Source organism: Centruroides vittatus, unplaced genomic scaffold (genome assembly GCF_030686945.1).
Source record: "Centruroides vittatus isolate TY-2023 unplaced genomic scaffold, ASM3068694v2 contig_166, whole genome shotgun sequence".
Taxonomy (NCBI): Eukaryota; Metazoa; Arthropoda; class Arachnida; order Scorpiones; family Buthidae; genus Centruroides; species Centruroides vittatus.
In genome coordinates this window covers 1,038,132-1,060,809 of record NW_027121006.1, presented here as the reverse complement: position 1 = coordinate 1,060,809, position 22,678 = coordinate 1,038,132, and the positions used below count along the sequence as shown (strand labels likewise).

At 32.5% G+C, this 22,678-nt stretch overlaps 1 protein-coding gene across 2 annotated transcripts in view; it reads right to left on the bottom strand.

Annotated features, from left to right (window-relative positions):
* The window catches only part of LOC136968929 (kinase suppressor of Ras 1-like), an 86,533-nt gene that overhangs the window by 18,257 nt on the left and 45,598 nt on the right, over positions 1-22,678 (bottom strand). The window contains exons 6-10 of one of the 2 annotated variants that reach the window (XM_067262996.1): positions 20,021-20,081; positions 18,334-18,414; positions 11,749-11,846; positions 6,218-6,469; positions 3,038-3,156 (exon numbers count right to left, since the gene is read on the bottom strand). In XM_067262996.1, the coding sequence (XP_067119097.1) occupies positions 3,038-3,156; positions 6,218-6,469; positions 11,749-11,846; positions 18,334-18,414; positions 20,021-20,081 (611 nt within the window). The remainder of the gene's footprint in view (positions 1-3,037; positions 3,157-6,217; positions 6,470-11,748; positions 11,847-18,333; positions 18,415-20,020; positions 20,082-22,678) is intronic. The other variant, XM_067262997.1, reaches the window with a different exon arrangement.

Below are 22,678 nucleotides of genomic sequence, written 5' to 3'. Positions count from 1 at the left end.
TGTAATAATATGATATAGTAACAGGATATATGGCAAATTCTTTTCAGAACTTGTACATTTACAGCAGATCTAGTTTACAGTCATTTCAAATATAGATAGAAAAACCAGAACATTTTGAATTTGCATTTATTTTTCTTATTTGTATAACTGATTTTATTAGTATTTTAAATACTACAATAAATAACACAAAATTTTTAATTATATGCCATTTAAATAATCCTGTAAGTTGTAGAAAGCTAAAAACAATTTGGACCATTTGTATCTTCAGGATATTTTATTAAAAATGTCTTATTTAAAAAGTTAGATACAAGGTTTTGTACAATATTTTCCAACAATCTTGTATCTAATTTTCTACAGAACTACAGAAATGATTAAAAGTTTTACAAGTCAAACCAATAGGCAGTGTTTTTGTTATGGAATTTTTTTTCGAGAATCTATCAGTAAAATTCAACCTTGTTTTTGTACTGTCAAGGATTCACTACAAAAAATAGATGAACCCATACATCAACAGCAAGTCTTGGAGCTTGTGCACATTTTATGTTATGCTCCTCCTTTCAATTTATCAGCAACACATAGTTACAAAAACCTGGAGTCTAATGGGCACATTGATAGTCGAGATAATTGTGCACAGTAATTAAAAGAAAAAATTTTGCTAATATTCCTGCCTAACATTATAGCATAAAAAAGATACATGGCAACCTGCTGATACAGAAAATGCAACCAAATATAGAGATTTTTTTAACACTTATGAATGATAGATAACCCCTTCACACAATATCTTGATCTAGAACACTCAAGCAATTTTGGGGGCATTTCTTAGAATCAACTTCTGTCTTATTGGTGAATGAATAAAACCAAGCATCTTCTACAAACAAACTCATATACCACTCTTTATTCCAGCAAGCTCTGGTGATCCATTCTACTAAAAAATAGCTTCATTTAAGGTGCTTACGAAAAGAGCATTTGTACACACCATTCATGTTTGGAATATGGTTTAAAAGAGTTAAAAAAAAGTTAAAGTCAATGGCAGTATTGCATGGTTATCAAAAAACTCATCCATGATCTTAAATCTTTCTCTAGCACACAACCACACCTTACCAATGCTTACCCAAATGGTATCCAGCAGTACAAACACACAAGTTTCCAATCCATTACACAATTGTTGAATATAACCATACATTGCACAGCTTATACATAAAAGTAACAAACATCAAGGGGACTAAATTAGCTTACAAACACATCCCTTGTATATAATACAAGGTACATAATGGGAAAGATGAGGCTGATGAGCATGAGACACCAGAAATGTATAGAATTCTGGTGAGGTACAAAAGATTCAAAAAAGACCTAAAATATATTTGCTCAACTAAACAGTATAAATAAGAGGCTACAAGAACATCAGTAAGATACAGATCATGGAAAACACAGCACCACCCTGTCTGTTTATGCCTCAGAAAATGACACACATAGATCTCATAAATGTGGCTATAATCGAATGACCAACATGCCAACCACCTCAAAACTCTGGAAGCGTTGGAAATTCACAAATCCAAAATTAAAAGGACTTGCATAAACTTCAGGATGAGAAAAGTCTGTCATATGTCTGGCAGTGCTTTTACAATAAACTGGAGTAATGTTATAATTTAATATTTTAATTTTGCAATTATGTAATAAGCATTTTTCGAAATACAGGTGCTTCCCTATATACAAACGGGTTAGGTTCCCAAGGTTTTGTCGTACGTCAAAAAGTTCGTAAGTCAAAAACTAACCTAAACAGTACATTTGTACACAAAATAAACACATATTGTTAGTTTTATTTAATAAAGTAAAAATTAAATTACAAATACTAAACATATCTTCCTTCATTGCTCGCCATGTCCAATCACCAGGAACAACTATTCTTCACTGCAGAAATGACCTTTCTTTGTAGGCTACTACTCTGCACAAATATGTAAATTTTAGATTGTTTTACATATTTGTGCAGAGTAGTAGCCTACAAAGAAAGGTCATTTCTGCAGTGAAGAATAGTTGTTCCTGGTGATTGGACATGGCGAGCAATGAAGGAAGATATGTTTAGTATCTGTAATTTAATTTTTACTTTATTAAAGTGTAATTTCCGCCAGCCCTTTTTTACAAAGACATATTGTTAGTGTTTGATCCTTCAATGTACTTAATACAATACATTACATTCATTTACATGCTTGCTACTACTTATTAACAGGTGTTTTAAATGCAGTTTTTTCTATCTAATGCACTTAGTTTTACAATGTCAAGTTTTGTTTCCACAGTAATAGAGCAACACTTTATCTCAATTGCTCAATAGAGCATTTATGTCAATTGCTACACTTACTATTACCTTTCAGATGCATTTCTGAAGCACTAACTGTAAAAGTTTATAAAAATGTAAAAAACTATGTAAAAAATTTTTTTAAATTTTATATCTTGTTCTTCTGCACATTCCAATTTTAGAACACTATTTGAGTCGACAGATCTGATTGGGATCAAAAATTTACATCAGTATATATACTTTTGTTATAATAAATATCTTACTGGATTTATAAAGGTATTTGTGATGTTCTAGTAACTTTTTGCTTTGTGGGCATGTTGAAGACCATGCCTTGGCTACAAAAGTGCCAGACACAAGAGCCCCGCATATGACAATTTTGGATGTCATTCACTGAACGATTCCTAACATGCCAACTTGGACGTGAGCTAAAATCTATCAGATTCTGTACATAACACATTGGCAGCATATGTGGAAATGTACCAATTTAATATTGTAACTGACTTTTTTGGATGCACTTTCTATTACCATTGTCTACAATATTAAACTTACTTCTCTTTTCCCAAAATTAATCCACAAAACAGGGACATTGAAGGGGAACAACCTGTATAATAATGATAATTTGTAATAATATTTTATCCTAAAAACTGCCTTATATTTTCTGTTAAATATACATATAAATTTAACAAAATGAAACAGATAATTGGTAAATACTATTTAATTATTTTCGTAATAAGTAAATTTTTAACTTACACTTCCAGAAGTACCGGAAACGGTTTTATCGCTGTCGTTGGACTTCTGCGTCTCTATCATTTCACTATCGATGAAAGGTTTCGTTTCTAAAGTTACGTCCTTATTTAAATCAGAGACATCTGTAAATATGTAATACAAATTACTTTTCAGTTTTGTATAACTACAATTTCTTTACATTAAAAATAATTTTAATGTTAAAACTTCAAAAATAATTTACATTTTAACATCTAGACCTAGGTTTCTTAAACTGTTTTCATTTGTGGCTCCTCTTTTACCCAAGATTTTATGCAACCCTCTGGTATACAGGTATATAAAATAGCATACAAATAAAATCATTTACTGATAAGAAATCATAAAACAATTTATTCCAAAATAATTCTTTGATATACATATTATTTTACCATTTATTACCATTTATTAAAGACAAAATCAAATTTGCATACTAATGAGATGAATACACTTGTTTACTTTTACATAATAAGTTAAATCTTGCTTGAATATCTTATACCACAGGCCACAGGATACCTCTGGCAATTTTCAGAGTTGACCAACATTTAATCGAGCGACTTCATAATTGTCAATGCCGAAAATGCCACTTCACATAAATACATAGTACAGAATTTTATTGTTGTCAAATTTTTGTGTCCCTCACATTAGCAATCCCCTCTAGGGTCATGATCCACAGTTTAAGAAACTCCGCTCTATTATTATGCCATGTACTGTACAACAAACAATATATTCTATGTATGAATGCAGATAGATACCTTCGTTTAAATAAATAATCTGTTGCTGAAAACCATTCTGTAAGAAATAATTAACCTAGAGCCTACTTCTCCTTATTTTAAATAAAAAACTATAATACCTTACGACATCAAACGTAAACTGCCAACTAATTTCCAAAAATGTCCTAAAGCACAATACATACAAGTAACAACTTTCATATTTTTACTTTTACTTTTAGCAGATAGGGGATGAAACCAGGGCTACTCAAAGGTATTGCCTATGGTGAAAATAGAGAAGAAAGACGATTTAAAGGAAAAGGATGAAGGTGAAATTATAAAGAAGGATAGGAAAGGGAATGAAACAAAAGTCCCAAGGGCACCTGCATTGCTTTTATTTAAAACAAAATTAAAAATTTAAATTCAATTGTGGAACAGTAGTTAAGAATTACTGAAGCACCCTAAGTGATGGGCATGCAAACATAATGTATGTACTGTACAATACCCATTGTACTTACAATGGGAGAAGCAACAAAGTTCCTTATGACAAGACAATAAACAATATGTACAAACACAGAATAGATGCCCATTTTACACAAGTGTCAAAAACGAGAGACACTTGCGAACTGGATAGACAAAACATTGCGACTTGCAATGGGAGACCAACAAGACCATTAACACGGGGTGTAAAACAATGAACATATGCCAAAAAAACACCGCGTGTTACAAAAAAACTGACAACACAAAAGCATGCCAAACTAGGGGTACAGAAACAAAGATATGAAACTTTATCATCAATTGTCTACTTGGACATAACTTATTAATAGGACTTTATACTGGTGTTTTGGGTATTGACACAAAGATGAGATCAGAATCAGAAAAAATGAAATTTCTATTTTTCCTAGGAAAAACTACTGCAGGTGATAAAATAAAGAAATTGCAAGTCCAGCCTGGTCTTCTTAGTAGCTAAAGATATTAAAGCCCGAGTTGAGGACGTAGGTTTAGTCTGTGGAGATGAAGATTGCACTGAATGCCTTGTGGAACACCATTGACGACACCAAGTATATATATTTAGTCTGTCGAGGTAAAATCCCCATTCAGTGCTTTTGTAGAGCATTTTTGAAGACACCAAAAATGTATGTTTAGTTTCTGGGAGTGAAGGTATCGTCGAGTCTCCTGTAGAATCGATGAACTTTCATAATGGAATACAGAATGCTTAATACATCATTTTGTAATCATATAACATATACGATCAATCAATATCAGCAATATTCGATCAATACAACTGTTTTTTGTATTTGTTCCTGACAAGGGCCGAAAACATTTGACGAATAAAAAATTTTTTACTTGTTTGCTGGAAATTGTGTTGAGGTGTTATTTCTTTGAATCTAAACTCCAGGAGTGAGACAGCCCAAAGTGAGACTCGAACCCACAACTCCTGCTTACCGTCCGGACGCACTGCCAGTTACGCTATCTGGACCTCCAGTCCGATCTCCTCTTCCAGTTTACGTTATAACATTGATGGTTATAACCAGTAATTCTAAATTATTTAAAATTAATTAATTAAATTATAATTAGTAAAGTTAATAAGAGATGGCACCTAATGCCCTGTCTAGTTCCAAATTGGTTGCATAATTTATTTAGTATTTAGCATTATCTAACCCGATAGAATTCGTCATTTGGTTGGAGTTTAGCTTTATAGTATATCGGGTCTAGCAATGTTATTTATATATTTCTTTGAATATTACAGTTCCAGTTTATATGTGTGCAGTTTTCGTTTTTGTATTATATTCTTAAAAACTTTGCTAAATATGTTTTCAAGTTATTAAATTGGTTAAATTTTTTAAAGCCTTTAAAAAATTCTCTTAAGGTATAATCTTAACTGTAATCAACAAGAAATAAGAATAAAGTTGCCTTCTGAGTAAAATCTGTCTTGTTAAAATTGGTGTAGATAAGGTTCCAGTATAATGAGTACACCTTAAAAGAATTTTTAAAGGATTTAATTAAAGTATACTGCAAAATACCACTGTAATTAAAAGTAACCACTGAAACTGTACAAAAAGTAAATAACATTACTGAATATCCCAAAGAATTATAAAATGTAAAAGATAATGTGCAATAATATAAATTTTTCAATTTAGTTTATTTCATAAGCATTAAAATGGCAAAAAAAAAGTACAAAACAGCATATCGAGTTTGCTTTGTAATATGTTTATTTCTCTATTTAATCTGACATATTCATAATGGAAGTGTAGCTCAAATCATAGTGGATTCTACTGACTAATTTCAATCAAAAATTTAAACTTTTTCTATAAAATTAAATCTTAGATCTATAAGTAAATTTTCATATATAATTATAAATATTTATAGTTTAACAGTACAAAATAATTTAAAACAAACACAAACTTATACGGCAAGATGGGCTTAAAAGAAAGACGTAAAGAAGCAAGCGGCATTTTACCTGGAAAGTGAAACTGGTGAATTCTAGAATAAGACGACTGCATCTGCTGAGCGGAAGTAATGATAACGGCGGGAGACGAAGGCGTCGAAGAATTGCAGGAAGAAGTGTTAGACGAAGAATCCGGCGGAGGAAATGGAGGAATGTTGATGATCGGCTGCTGCCGGGACTTCTTTCGTTCTCGCCCGCTCTCGCTCCGCAGGATGTTGGGACTGGTGACAGACGGAGTGTGAGACAGGATGGGAGAATGGCTTCCTGCAGAGGCCGTTTGAGATTTAATTTTGTGAGCCATTTAACAAATAAAGCATATATAGTTTACATAAGAAAGATAAAACATATAAAGCATCAAAAGGAACCAGTAAGTATCAAAAGCATTTGCAAAGCATTTAGAATAAGTTTAAGAATAAACTTTTTTTCATTGGTATCTAAATGAATAACTTAGAAATAGTTAATAATTAAATTCAGAATTGACACTTATTATAATATAATTCATTAAAAACAAATTTGACTTGAAAACCTTTTGACTGGTTACAGAAAGTGTGACAAGTACAAGTACCAGGACATCATATTGCGATAGAATTAAAGTGGAGCCAGAAGGAAAGAAGTGATCCCTGCACCTGTTAGGCACAGAAAAGGCAATTCTTATACAGTACCTGATGAATACGGACAAGTGAACTCTATATTTGCTGCCACAAAAGATGCTATCCTTGTACCCGCAGGTCACAGGAAACACAATCCTTGCACTGACCAGGTACAAAGAGGCAATCCAAAAACATTGCAGTCAATGGCAATTGCTATGTTCTTGTGTTTTGTTCATTTTTCATGCCTATTTTCCATTATGTGCACGTAATACTGTTTTTGATCCCTATGCCTAAATTCCATTAGCTGCACTCATCACATCAGAGAGCACAGACAATGTCACTGTAATACTTTTGTATATTGAAAACAAAGTCATGGACACCTATTTTTACTTTCCAGGCTCTGTTATAGATAACAGAGAGAAAATACAGGGTGAACATAAAGTCTCTATACATTTCTGTGAAAACGCAAATTTATTAAACATCTACCATATACACTGCAACACGTATCACATTAGGACCACAAATCAGTATATCTCTATATAATTGTCCTCCAAGTCTAGGCACAGCCGCCAGTGTTCTTTCACAGACTGAAACACGCTGTTCAACATAGCCGGTGAAATTTTTGCCACTGCGTCTGTAATTCGTTGTTTCAACTGCAGTATACTGTTAATCTTCACCTGGTACACCTGTGACTTGATAAACCCCCACGCTAAGAAATCAAAGGGAGTCAGGTCTGGTGAGTGAGGGGCCCATAGCCTTTGTGAACCATGACCAATCCATCTACCGGGGAATGTTTTATTCAGGTAATCACGGACATCCAATGCAAAATGGGGTGGTGCCCCATCCTGCTGGAAAACAGCTGAGTCCTTAATCCCATCTTGTACCAACTGTGGCTCCAAAAATTGTTCCAACATATCGTGGTATGTGTGTCCGGTAACTGTTGTCTCTGCAAACATAAATGGTACATAGACCCTGGTCTTCATGATCCCTAACCACACATTCACTTTTGGGATACACCCCATTTTGCATTGGATGTCTGTGATTACCTGAATAAAACATTCCCCGGTAGATGGATTGGTCATGGTTCACAAAGGCTATGGGCCCCTCGCTCACCAGACCTGACTCCCTTTGATTTCTTAGCGTGGGGGTTTATCAAGTCACAGGTGTACCAGGTGAAGATTAACAGTATACTGCAGTTGAAACAACGAATTACAGACGCAGTGGCAAAAATTTCACCGGCTATGTTGAACAGCGTGTTTCAGTCTGTGAAAGAACGCTGGCAGCTGTGCCTAGACTTGGAGGACAATCATATAGAGATGTAGTGATTTATGGTCCTAATGTGATACGTGTTGCAGTGTAATGGTAATGTTTAATAAATTTGCATTTTCACAAAAATGTATAGAGACTTTATGTTCACCCAGTATGGCAATTGGTCAAAAATTACCCACCCCAAGATTTTTATATTTTTGGACATAGGAGACCTTGGAACATTGAGAAATGCAAAAACATTCAGAGTTTATCTGTACATAAGGATGTTAATGTGTGCAAGTGTGTGTAGAATGATTTCATTTACCCTCTTTGAAACTTAATAACTCCTGTGCTTTTTGTCAAAAATTTCTGAAATTTTGCAGGAAAGTTTGTGCATTAGAAAGATTCATGATATTAAATTTTGGTGGTTTAAGATCAAGGAGTGGGGAGATAAAGGGGGGTCAAATGTGTTTCCAGTACGGTCAGACTTAATGATAATTTTACAAGTTATTAGAATTTACAACTTTTTATAAAACTCTTCCTTACTCTCAAGATAAAGCTTTTTGCCTAATAATTAAAAATGTAAACAATTTTTTAAATGAAGTATCATAACAGATAGTGCCACCAGAATTTTAAATGTTGCCGGGAAAGTTAAGTGCTTCATTGCTGGATTTCTTTTACATTTAAATGGATCCACATTACATTTCTGCACTCCTCGTCTCAATTAATGAAAAATGACAGTTTTATCAAAATTGATCGATTAAATTTTGAGAACTAACTTGAATCTATAAGCCCATACAAGATGTGCTAGCAATCAAAAAATATCACACAACAAAGTTGTGCGATTCCTGCAATATCACCTTCTTGCACACGCTTGTGAAACAACCTTATATCTCAAAAACGAAGTCATGGACCCCATTTTTTATTGTATTTTTGGATACCGCTTTACAATGAATTGAAAATGACAAAGTTTAATCAAAGTCTATCAAATAGATTTTGAGAACAAACACAATTCTGTAAGCTTCAGAGAAGACGCTTCACTAACATTCCCTTCAAATATAACTACGTGGCGATCAATTGATTTCATTTAAAAATAGTTTAATGTGAATTAAACTTTTATGCATTGTCCGTAGATAAAGCTTGGTATAAATACAGGCATTATTCTCCCATATCTATAATTACAATAAAACAAGAAAGATCTGATGGACGAAAGTGTTAATGTATTGTTTCAAGTTTGCATAAATTCAAATTACATATTGGAAACAGACATTTGCATTTATCAAATTTTAGTAAAAGTTGTTGTTTGGGAGGTGCTTTAAAAGCACTAAAAAGTGATGTCACAAATAATATTATTAAGAAAAAACTAAAAATGATCATTTATCAGACCATATAATTCTCATATCTAGTCACTAATAATAATGTTACTGTAAAAAGTTTCATCAAAAAATACAGTTTGATTGTTTCACAATTTTACCATTTGTTGTTATTTTTACATTACCATCTCATGTTGAAGTGTATAAACTGACAAAATCTGCAGATAGGTTTAACTGCCAAAAGGTAAAGTAAACCATCTAAAATTACAAAGTAACTTGTAAAGAAATTTATTAAATTAAAATCAAAAATTAAAGATCTTATATTATTATTAGAATAGTAATGATGCAATGAAGTAACACAAATTGTTTTGAATTCTGATACTTATGGTACAGTGTATTACCTGCATGAGGTTACTAAATTTAATTCATTATTCTTTGACTTGTTATATGATAAATAAAATACTATAAGCAAAAATCTGGAAAAAATCAAGTTTTAAGTATTATATTTATCTTCATTTGTTCTACAAAATATGAAGTTATCTGAATATGAAATCAAAGTAGTTCAAAAATGTTAACCACTCTGCAGTGACCGACAGACATATCCGTCAAGGGTGATCGTGTGGCAGTTGTGAACGACGGATATAGCCGCAAAAGAATTTTGCCGATATCGCCAAAAACTACCACGAAAAAAAAATTCACATAAAAAAGGAATTATGTGACAATAAAAAAAAGACTACTTTACTAGATATAACTGTTTACAAAATCTTTTTCTTAAATGGTAATGAGAAAAAACACGTGAGAAAATACTTAAAAAATTTCCCATGTTTATTCTCCACTACATAGGGACAGCACCATACCTGACTAACCCACTACAGAAAGGTTAATATAATAGTTTGCAATCAAATTTCTTCAATTTTTTTGCCAACAGTTTGTCATTTACTTGCCAAATTCAAGTTTGTTTGTACTGCTGTTCTTTGAACTACAAAATTCTTGAAGAAAACCTTCTTGCATATTACAACACATCAAAGACTGCATATCTAATCAATCAAACAAACTCACAACACCTTGTAAATGAGCAGCCAAATTTATTATGCTCTAACGTTCGATTTTCTTAATTTTTCTTGAGAAAGGTCATTCAACATGATCAAAAACATTAGAGGATAATAAATTTGGTTGCTCATTTACAAGGTGTTGTGAGTTTGTTTTACTTCTTGCATATGTTCCAATTAAGAAAAATTGCTAGTCATTTTTTTATTTCTATTTTACTTTATTTTGTTTTTGTATGTATAATAGAAAAAGTATAGTAAATGTAATCTACATGTTTTCAATTATAATAGAAACAAAAGAGGGTCAACTTGGAAGTATTACAAAAAGCTATGTATTTGATATATGAATGAACAGTTCAATGTGAATTTTTATTAAATAAAATAACTATCTAACCCGACCAAAATTCGAAATTCAAAAACTCACCTTACTACGACAACTGCTGACAACTACCTATTGCATCATTGAACTCGAAAGACACATCTTGGTGGGGGGACTTCCTCAGAAAGTTAAAAGAATAATCTTTGTCCCAAATTGTCACCCAAAAGGAACCACGAAAATTTCTAAAAGGTTTAAATGTAATGGTGATGACATGTTTAACAAAGTTTACTAGAATTACCCAAATGTTAGCCATTTAAGTATGTAAATAGGGTCAAGTGGACATAATCACATAATGTAATCACCATATAAGGAGGAGGTGAAATGAAAAAGGTAATGCTAAAGTTAAGGAGGCAAGCGAGGTTAAGGAAAAGCTTTTTAAGTTCCATTGACAACGTAAAAATTTCTTGGTGACTGTTATGAAGACTTTATTTTGTAAGATTGAAATATATTGAAAATTCACAACAATCTCTTTTGTTAGTTTTGTGGAGAAATATAAGATAGTTATAATTTTTAAGTCCCCAATCGTCAGGAAACTATTGTACTGTACATATTTATTTTTTAAATTTTTTTTCTAACTTATTTCATTCTTGAACATATCTGAGCTTAGACTAATAAATAGATATTTTTGTATTACATATAGTAATTACTTCAATGTTTTTGATTCAATTTCAATTTTTCATTATTTATTGCCTGTATAAAGTCTACGCCTGGCACTAATCAAACCCTCATTTATATAGTGCACTGTTAGGATATTATCAGGGGTCTTAATAGAATAAGATAAGACGTTACATAATATGTATAAAATTCAAATTATATAACCCAAAAAATAGTTCTGCTTATCTAACAAATTGTTTCTTCTTCACTCTTAACATTCATAGAAATTGTTAATTGAGAATAATATGATTGAAAGTGTTATAAGTTTTAATAGAAATCGTTATTGCACAAAAACATCAATCTTATAGTTTACCTTCATTCGTAATTGTCCTCGAGAAGAAGTGTACCAAAGCATTTGGTAGACCGCACGAAGGAGGTGCTTTTTCTGAACAATCCCTGTGATACCTGAATCTATAAATCATTTCAAACAATTAATTTCAAAACTAATTTACCATAAATAAAAGCGTAATTACCGAAAAAAACCAGCATTATTTATTCAATTATATACCAGTGATGTTGTGGTGATTATGCTAATTTACCATTACATATTGTAATATACACAAGTCATTCAAATGAAATAAGGACTGAGGTTGCACTTCGTTCTCAGTTTATTTGGCTTTATCACAGAATGATACGGTAAAAATATCTCCCGACCTTCATCCCGCTTCAGCTACTATTTTGTCCAAACTATTAACTGAATTAATAAACAAGAATTTACACCCAATCAACAGAAAAATTTGTGTATTATTGCCATGCCTAAGAAAAGTTTGAATGCTTATAGTCCGATATATTTATTCTTACATTGTTAAAAATCTCAAAATTAACTCCAAAGACACTTAAATTCAGTGGACCTGGATTTAGGTATCTTTGGGGTTAATTATAAGTTGGGAATCCAATTTTTGCAATAATTAATACATGTTAAAAATACTAAATACAGAACCTGTTACCGGTGTAATCTGCGCGAAAAAATCTTCTTTCCACAAACGTTTTCGATTTGTGGAAAGAAGATCGAACACAATAAGATTTCGATCGAACACAATAAGATTTTTTCACGCAAATTACACCGGTAACAGGTTCGGTATTTAGTATTTCATCCCCGGTGTCAGAGTGAAGAGTAATTTCATGTTAAAAATCTTTGAGTATTGCATCTTTGGCCTTTTCTGTTCATCTATACAAGCTAGATTAAATAACTATTTCTTATTCAAAACCTTCACTATTAAACACGACAATCATACATTTTATTCCATTCTCTCCCATCTGTGATATATCTCTAGAACTTGTTCTTAGCAGTCATTTTTTACTGCATATTTCTATTAAATCTAATATTAATGTAACTTCTTGCATCATTTTATATGCCAATAATATCAAAATCATCAAGTCTGTTCCCACATATATATGATAATGTACATAACTTGATTTATTAAAGTAATTAAACAATCTGCCAGACTTTTATTAGGCTATTTTTTAGTCTAATTAATAATTCAAAACAAAGTAATTTGACAATACTTAGGCAGTTAGGATGAACCTCATTAAATTTAATAATTATAAATTAACTAATTAATTTAAATTTAATTTAGAATACTCGGGAAGAAAAAAAATCAACCTGAACCAAAACTCAAAACCTGCAATTTCTGCATGGAGAGCCATGGGTACTAAGCCATCCCCATTTGGCACCATAAGTAACCAATATGGTTACATCTAAGTCAATTAATGGCTCTGGAAGTGAAGATCAGATAGAGGTCTCGTAGTGTAACTGGCAACACATCCACATGGTAAGTGGGAGTTGCAGGTTCAGGTCCCACTTTGAGCCAATTCTATTCTTCCAGAATATTTTAAATTAAATTAAAATTTATTTATTTATTTAGAATTAATAAATTTATTATGAGATTATGGCCTAACTGCCTACCTCTTGTCAAATTACTGTGTTCCAAATTATTAATTAGACTTCTGGCAGATCATATGGTTATTCTGATTCCACATTCTACAGATAGATATCTGCATTTTAATTAAAGCCTTTGAGTCCTATATTATTTCCCTCAACTTCGACAAAATGTTACTGATGTGCTCTGCACTAATAAGAAATCCTCCTTTAAATTCAATTTATACTAAAGAACACCAAATCAATTTCTTTAAGCCATCTCCAATCTAGACATTCTTCTTCACTAATGGTTAACATTCTCTAAGCATTTGGACAAGCTTATTAGAAAATCTGGCTACCAAACAAGGCTTGATTTGGCAGCACTCTTGCTTTATTTCTTTTCGAGCTGTTCCAAGACCCTTATTCTTCATCAATTTTTGTTTATAGACTATTGTTTACCTTTCTGGTGCTCTGCAGCTCCTACTCTAATACAAAAATAGCAAATTCTTTAGACAAAGTCTATCTTATTCTGAGCACTTTTTGTCTGTTGTCTTGTTTTGTATGTTTTGTGCTAGCACACATTTCCCAAAGACAGTTTATTTGTAGAGACAAATTATGTGTTTAACCCAGTTTGATAAATCTTTCTTTGGGAAAAGTGTGCAAGCACAAAACATACAAAGTCTATCTTCTCTTTAACAAATTATCAAATTTGTCTCTTACTACTACTGGCAGATCTAGACTTAGCACGCTCTCCATCTTAGCAGATTTCTTAGTTTGATTGTACAGTAGAGAGTCGTTAATCCGAATCAATTGGGGACTGGGGTTGTTCAGATTAGTGATTTGTTCGGATTACCAATTATGTACAAAAAATATATTAACCTGTCCGATGTTCAAATTTTTCTCCGTTGCGTGTCGCTTTGCGTTGAATTTTCCTCCGTTGCGTGTCGCTTCGTGTTAAATTTTCGTCGATTTTAAGCCTAACAAAAATTTTTATAATAATAATTGAGGCTATCGTATCGTTAAAAATCATTTCTTTATTTTGTACAAACAAAATAAATATATTGAGAAATATAAAAACATGAAAATTATACTTTAGAAGTAAATCTAGTATCAAAAACGTTCGATTCGGCACAACACAGTACGACTGAAAATTGTTCGGATTACCGAGGTTCAGATTAACGACTCTTTACTGTATTTTACTTAAGTTTATCAATGGTTACCTTCCCAGCACAACTGGAATTTCAAGGTCCATTCTCATACTGCTTGAAATAATACTTGTTGATCAATTTCGAATCTTCAGAATTAATATTACCAGGTTCTACTTTTTCTAGAAAGGGATTCTGATGGGCAGTTTTCTCCAGTCGTATAAAATTTTACTTATAATAAAGAACAAAGAATAAAGTATCAAGTACAAGATTGTGAAATTAACTGTATATAAGACATTCCAGTGTTCACACAATTGTTGTATCATTACATTTATGTCATTGCAAAACTTCACAAATAATTTCAAGGAAACAACACTCATAAAGCTGTAAAAAACTGCTTCTTCAGAAGTCAATCTCCATATAAAAAACAAGTACCTGACTGGATATAAAATTTGTTAGCTTTGTAGATGTATTGTGATCTGCTTGTCAACATCAATGCTACAACCAGACAGCATATCAGTACAATATCGTTCTTTCTCAGAGTCCATATTTCATTTGAATAATCCACATCCCATTTTGCAAATAGTGAACTATTGCAGATCTTATATTAACTTATATTATATTAAACATATGTTAAGTAATAAGTATACTAAAATGTTATTATTGAACTCCAAAGTTGAGTTTAATTAAACACTTGGCTTTATTTCCATCTTTATTTAAAGAGAAAATAACACCTTTCTTAAATTCCAGCAAAAGTTTAACTATATAAAAACGTTTTCAACTGATTTCATCAGTCTTCTTCAGTTACTCGAACAAAAAAACAAAAAGAACGAACCAAATTCAAATTTACAAAATCACGAGAATGGAAAGAATTCTCGTGATTGCGCAGACTATGCAAAAACGATGTACCGAAAAAACGGTAAAAAATGCAAATTCTTGACAAAAAAATGCAGATTCTTGACAAACTATATATAATATCACAATCCTACGTTATCCAATGAACGATTTCCAAGCAGACGATAGCCCATCTGCGTCCCTGTGGTTGATGCAATGGGATGTTAATTGTGCCCTATATATTTCTAATTTCTCCAAGTGTCTAACGGTCTGTTTAGATCTAGTGGCTTTTATGATGGAAGCACTATCCCAGTGTACCGTGATCTCCTGTTGCTTAGCAAATGCTGCTAGGACTGTGCTGTCAACTGTCCTCTTAACCGATTGCTTATGCTCTTTTATTCTTTGCTGTAAACCACGCAAGGTGGCCCCAATGTACACTAGATCGGATTTAAAACGTTGGTCCCTGATTGGAATTGAGTACACTCCTGTTAGCTCATTTGGTTTCTCTTTCCTCTTATCATTCCTTAACAGACGGTATACTGTCGGGTTGCGTCTATATATTATGCGTAAGTTCCTTTCTTTGGACACCTTCTTAACAATACTTTTAATTAACGGAATATAGTCCATGACCACTGTTTTTTTCTGTTCAGTTCTGTGTTGTTGATGTTTACGTCTCTGTATATCCGTAATTAGACGGTTCACTACCCTTCTCTGATACCCAAACTGTGTTGCTACGCTTCTTACGTAATCCAACTCCCTGTACGTGTCGCAAATATTTGAGCAATGTGTGTAAGCTCGTTGTATCCATGCTCGTAAAGCCGCTAATTTAAACTGTTCAGGATCCACGGAGTTTCTGGGTATGATGCTAGGTTGATATACCGGTTTCCTGAAGATATTCGTCTGTATCTCCCCATCCTTACATGTGATTGTCAAGTCCAAGAAGTTAACCCTAAAGTCACTCTCTTGGTCCAACACCAAAGTGAGTTCGTAGGGGTTGCTGTTGATTGCATCAAGAAAGCGACGGGTATTGCGATCATTATGCCATATGATGAATATGTCATCAACATATCTGGTATAGAAAACTATGTCTTCTTGGAATGAAGGTAATATATTGCATTCTAGGTTTCGTAGGACCAATTCACAGAGCATCGCTGATATGGGACCCATCGGGACTCCCCTTCCCTGCATGTATGTTTTCTCTTGAAATTCAAAGAAAGAAGAATGACAGATGAGATCAGCTAATTCCCTCGATAAAACTCCCTCCGTGCTTCTGCGCCTTAAGGGACTTCTTGTTTAACAAGCATCGTGAATTCATTCAAATACAAAAGGCAAATTTTGGAATTAGCTGATCTCATCTGTCATTCTTCTTTCTTTGAATTTCAAGAGAAAACATACATGCAGGGAAGGGGAGTCCCGATGGGTCCCATATCAGCAATGCTCTGTGAATTGGTCCTACGAAACCTAGAATGCAATATATTACCTTCATTCCAAGAAGACATAGTTTTCTATACCAGATATGTTGATGACATATTCATCATATGGCATAATGATCGCAATACCCGTCGCTTTCTTGATGCAATCAACAGCAACCCCTACGAACTCACTTTGGTGTTGGACCAAGAGAGTGACTTTAGGGTTAACTTCTTGGACTTGACAATCACATGTAAGGATGGGGAGATACAGACGAATGTCTTCAGGAAACCGGTATATCAACCTAGCATCATACCCAGAAACTCCGTGGATCCTGAACAGTTTAAATTAGCGGCTTTACGAGCATGGATACAACGAGCTTACACACATTGCTCAAATATTTGCGACACGTACAGGGAGTTGGATTACGTAAGAAGCGTAGCAACACAGTTTGGGTATCAGAGAAGGGTAGTGAACCGTCTAATTACGGATATACAGAGACGTAAACATCAACAACACAGAACTGAACAGAAAAAAACAGTGGTCATGGACTATATTCCGTTAATTAAAAGTATTGTTAAGAACGTGTCCAAAGAAAGGAACTTACGCATAATATATAGACGCAACCCGACAGTATACCGTCTGTTAAGGAATGATAAGAGGAAAGAGAAACCAAATGAGCTAACAGGAGTGTACTCAATTCCAATCAGGGACCAACGTTTTAAATCCGATCTAGTGTACATTGGGGCCACCTTGCGTGGTTTACAGCAAAGAATAAAAGAGCATAAGCAATCGGTTAAGAGGACAGTTGACAGCACAGTCCTAGCAGCATTTGCTAAGCAACAGGAGATCACGGTACACTGGGATAGTGCTTCCATCATAAAAGCCACTAGATCTAAACAGACCGTTAGACACTTGGAGAAATTAGAAATATATAGGGCACAATTAACATCCCATTGCATCAACCACAGGGACGCAGATGGGCTATCGTCTGCTTGGAAATCGTTCATTGGATAACGTAGGATTGTGATATTATATATAGTTTGTCAAGAATCTGCATTTTTTTGTCAAGAATTTGCATTTTTTACCGTTTTTTCGGTACATCGTTTTTGCATAGTCTGCGCAATCACGAGAATTCTTTCCATTCTCGTGATTTTGTAAATTTGAATTTGGTTCGTTCTTTTTGTTTTTTTGTTCGAGTAACTGAAGAAGACTGATGAAATCAGTTGAAAACGTTTTTATATAGTTAAACTTTTGCTGGAATTTAAGAAAGGTGTTGTTTTCTCTTTATTATACCAGTTCCAGTAGGTTCGTTATTCATTTTCATCTTTATTTAGTTGACTAATTCCATCTTTATTTATTTAGTCAACTAAATAAAGATGGAAATAAAGCCAAGTGTTTAATTAAACTCAACTTTGGAGTTCATAGTCCAACAATTATGAAAACACGGTTTCAAAGAAGAAATATAAATGTTATTATTGAATATTAGATTAGAATGAAATTATATACTAAACTTAAGGATATGGGAGATAAAAAACTTGATTATATCTAACATTTTGAAAAATATATACTGCAATTTTTGATATTTTATATTAAATTATAATTAAAATACAATCAAAAATATAATTAAAAAAAAGTACAGAACACTCACTTGCACTCTTTACACTTGACGCCAAAAAACATAGGTTTGTCACACAATTGACATATTGTGACCTTCAGAGTTGGAGTAAATCTAAAAGAAGTCATAAATTTTAAATAGTATTATAATGTTTTTACCTCACTAAAACAAATATAAATGTAAAAGTTATGATAATAATAAAAGCACTAACTATTACCTGTAACCCAGTTAAAATGAACAAATTTATTATAATAATGAACAATTATTTATTGTGACAGCGTCACAATGTCGGGCTGCAATTTTTAATTAATTTAATTTAAAAATATATGCTCTCCACCTCAAATTAGTACTGTAGTGTCTTGCCCCTGTACAATCATACATTTCCTTTAACAACAGAGTCATCCCAGTTCATCAATTAACTGTTTTCAGGGGAAAAGTTTTGAATCAAAATAATGTGACTTTTAGTTTGCATTGGAAGTTTGTGTATAGTTAATTGGTGCCTCCTGACCCTAAGGTTTCCACATCTGGTCTCGATTTTTATCTATCTAACTCCGTTCTCGAGATTAAGGAAAGACAGAGGGACAGACAATAGTGGGAATTTATAGGTCTACAATTTTTTCAAATTGTAGCCCAACAAATGTTTTTTACCATTTTTAACAGCCATCTTCAGGTTACGGGATGTTTGTTCTGATAATAAATTTGTTCATTTTAACTGGATTACAGATGATAGTTGATGCTATTATTATAATCTCATCCAGTTTTGCAGTATTGTAAAAATTATATTTTCAGATGAATTCTCAATGATCTAACTTACAAATTAATTTATTTTCCATTGATTATTAATTTTGAATTGTGTGGTTTCAGTGTGTGTAACATATTTGTAAAACCAATTAACCAAATATATTGAGGGCTACCTGTATTTGTAAATTTCTTTTCTAATATTTTTGTACTTTTCCTGAAGATGTTAAGAAGAAATGTAAACACATTTTTTGGACTGTTTTATATATATATATTAGAAGACTTTCAATAAACTGATGTGATTCTTCTCTTTCTGTCTAGGTATAAAATAAGTTCTTCTACAACAGAAATGTCAGATAAAGTAACAAATCAAGATCTACAATAATGGATATCACATATAAGATACAAAGACTGTGAGTAAAAGACTTGGTAACACATAAAAAGAGCTTCAAATGATATCCCTCAAGTCTGTAGTAAATAAAGTGTAGATTTTTTGTGTTGCTCAACAGACAACAGAGCAGTAATAACAACCGCAAGTTCACAGTATCCCAGGATCCATTACTCTGTATTTAATCCTGTAAAAATTTTCTCACCACTACCTTACAGCATCAAGTCTACAACAAAATCTTGTGACATATACTAAATTACTTTTCCAACATGCACCCTTATCACCCTGCATATTCTTGAAACATTAAAGCTCAATGGCATTAATTTATCATTTATTTGTTTCTAGAAAATTAATTTTATAAAATCAGAACGGCAGAGAAAATTTTAGTTACTGTGATTAAGTCTTATCTAATGTACAAGTTTAATATTTTTCCTGCTTAATTTAATTAAAATAAACAATTAATGTGGAAATATAAAACTGATTTATTTTCAAATGCTCATAATTCTATGATATATAAATGAAATCTTATAAGGCATTTTTAAAACAAATCAATAAACCATTCAAAGGAAACATCTATATATAAGTGAAACTTACCGATGATGTATCGAATGACCCATTCCTTGAGTTCTCGGAGAACGAGGTACGGGCAAAATATCTATTGATAAAAAAATACAGTACAATAAAATGTTCCAAGCATTTGCTTAAAGTATCATATTATTAAAAAAGTAATATTATAAATAATTAAAAAGTTAAAAACTCTATTATTATACATTTGTATATTAAATAATTATAATTATAACTCTAATAATACAGGTTTGTTTTTGTTCTCTATTTTATATTGGAATATTTGTAAAAACAATCCGATCAAAATCATGTTTTGAATATCTATATTTGTTTGTTTGCTTGCTATACCTAGGCTGTTTGACCAATTGCTATAAAACTCTACAGTTACGTTTACATACTTCTAATTCGGACAATGTCGTACATCCCACCCCAAAATATTGAATGGATTTCTATAAATCAATTACCGTATTTTACGGACTATAAGACGCTACGGACTATAAGACGCACCTGAATTTTGGAGGCAATTTTTCGAAGAAAAAAGTGCGTCTTATAGTCCATAAAATACGGTAATTTCTATTTACTTTAAATTTGCTGGCTTTACACACAGCACCATCTATTGGCAAAAAATAAGAAAATAATAAACTAAATATAATTCTTACCAAAAAAAAATATAAGTTTAAAAAATACATATTATAGTCACTTAATTACTATGACGGATAGCATATAACACTCGCATGCATGGAATCACAAGTGGTAGAGTCCAGCTTCCCGTAAAAGTCTTCTTGGGATGCATTCCCTTGGCAGATCTCTCACATGTTGCATTGCCGTAACCAAAAAAACCAAACTAATTCTAACAAACAATTATTTATTGTGACATTGTCACAATGTCAGGCTGCAATTTTTCGTCACAATGTTCTCAATTCTTTGTGTCTCGCCCCTGTACATCATACTTTTCCTGTTAGCAACAGAGTTGTGTTAGTCATCTATCTAATGCCATTCAGGGGGAAATTTTGAATTGAAGTAACATAACTTCCAGTTCAAATTGGAAGTTCGTATTTAGTTAATCTGGGCTTACTGCCCCTATGCTTTCCACATCTGATCTCAACTTTCATCTGTCTAGCTCCATTCTTCAGACTAAGGAAGGACAAACAGACATGAGGTCAGCAATCGAGATTTATAAGTCTACAATTTTTTCAAATTGCAGCCAACTAATTTTTCTATAAACATGATATTTATGAGACCATGCTTCCCATGTAGTTTATACAATCTGTTGCAAAAGTATAAACACTATTATCACATAAAAACAATTATTCTGAAAGTTTTACAAAATTTTTTTAAACAAGTCATACAAAGTCTTTCAGACATTAAGGTTAGCAACTTTGATCACGTGAGGGTCCATCACAACCTATCCAACACAAATCACTTTTCAAATATTAATAGCAGACCAGTATTAATTAGTAGTCATTGACCATACTCTCTTCCAGGAGAAGGTCGACGACATTTGATTGAATTACTTCGGCCCCTTTCCGCAACAGTCCTTTCTTCCCATCAGACCAGCAGTATGGTAGCACTTGAATAGGAAAATTACATAATACAAGCTTATCGGTGAGCACAAAATATGTTTTAAGTGGTTTTCCAGGGTGCCGAGTTTAAATATTTGATTCATTTTTTGCAAAATTTGATTCCTTGGCCGATTACCATTTGATATTCTGCTGTGAATGGAACAGTTTGTTAGATCTAACATTAGAAAATATGCTGTCTACTTGACCAATGACATTGTGCCATTTTGTACCACCGAAGTGGTACAATAAATGTGACAATGGTAGGCTGAAATAACCAAACTCTTTATATGATTTTCGTTTTAATATTTCTTATATTATAGTATTTGATTTATATCAGTACAAAAGTTATCTTTCATAAGGGTTTATCACACCGAGTGACCAATCTAACATATTTTAAAAATTCTTTATTCTTCTACTTACACAATTTAAAGAATTTTAGAGTGTGTTAGATTAGTCACTTGGTGTGACCAATCTAACACATTCTAACCCTTACGTAAGATAAATCTTTGTAGTTACATAAATGAAATACTATAATATCATATAATAGAAGGGTTAGAAGTAGGAAATAATCTAATAATTTTAATCTTTGTTGTTATTTTTTGCCCAAGCAATGCCAGGCTCATCTGTTAGTTCCAATATATAACAGAGAATAAAAACAAACATGATGCAGATCTTAGCTGTAGATTGAAAACATTTGTCTAACATCCTTAAATGATCCTGTATAAAGGTTTTGAAGTGTTTGACAGAGTTTCCTTAGGCTGAACACACACTGATGCAGCAAAAACATCTTTCACCTGAAGGAAGCAGTCTCTTGTCAGACAAGATTATACATATTTAAGTATGTTTAAACCTGTCAGAAGTAAAAACACAAATCCTCCCTTGAAGGTCTGTAAGGAGTTGATTTCAACACATTTTAGTTTGCTCTGGGGATTATTTTTAGTTTTGTTTAATTCTTTATTTTGGGGTATTTTGTACTGTTAATGGATAGACTGCCATACCCTCCTTCTGTTCAAAATGCAAAGGAAGAAAAAAAAAAATGCCACAGAAAATGTTAATGATTGAGGAGGCAGAAGCATTGATCCCAAAGACAAAAGTAAATAGATAAAAGAGGTGAACTTTTCTTTAG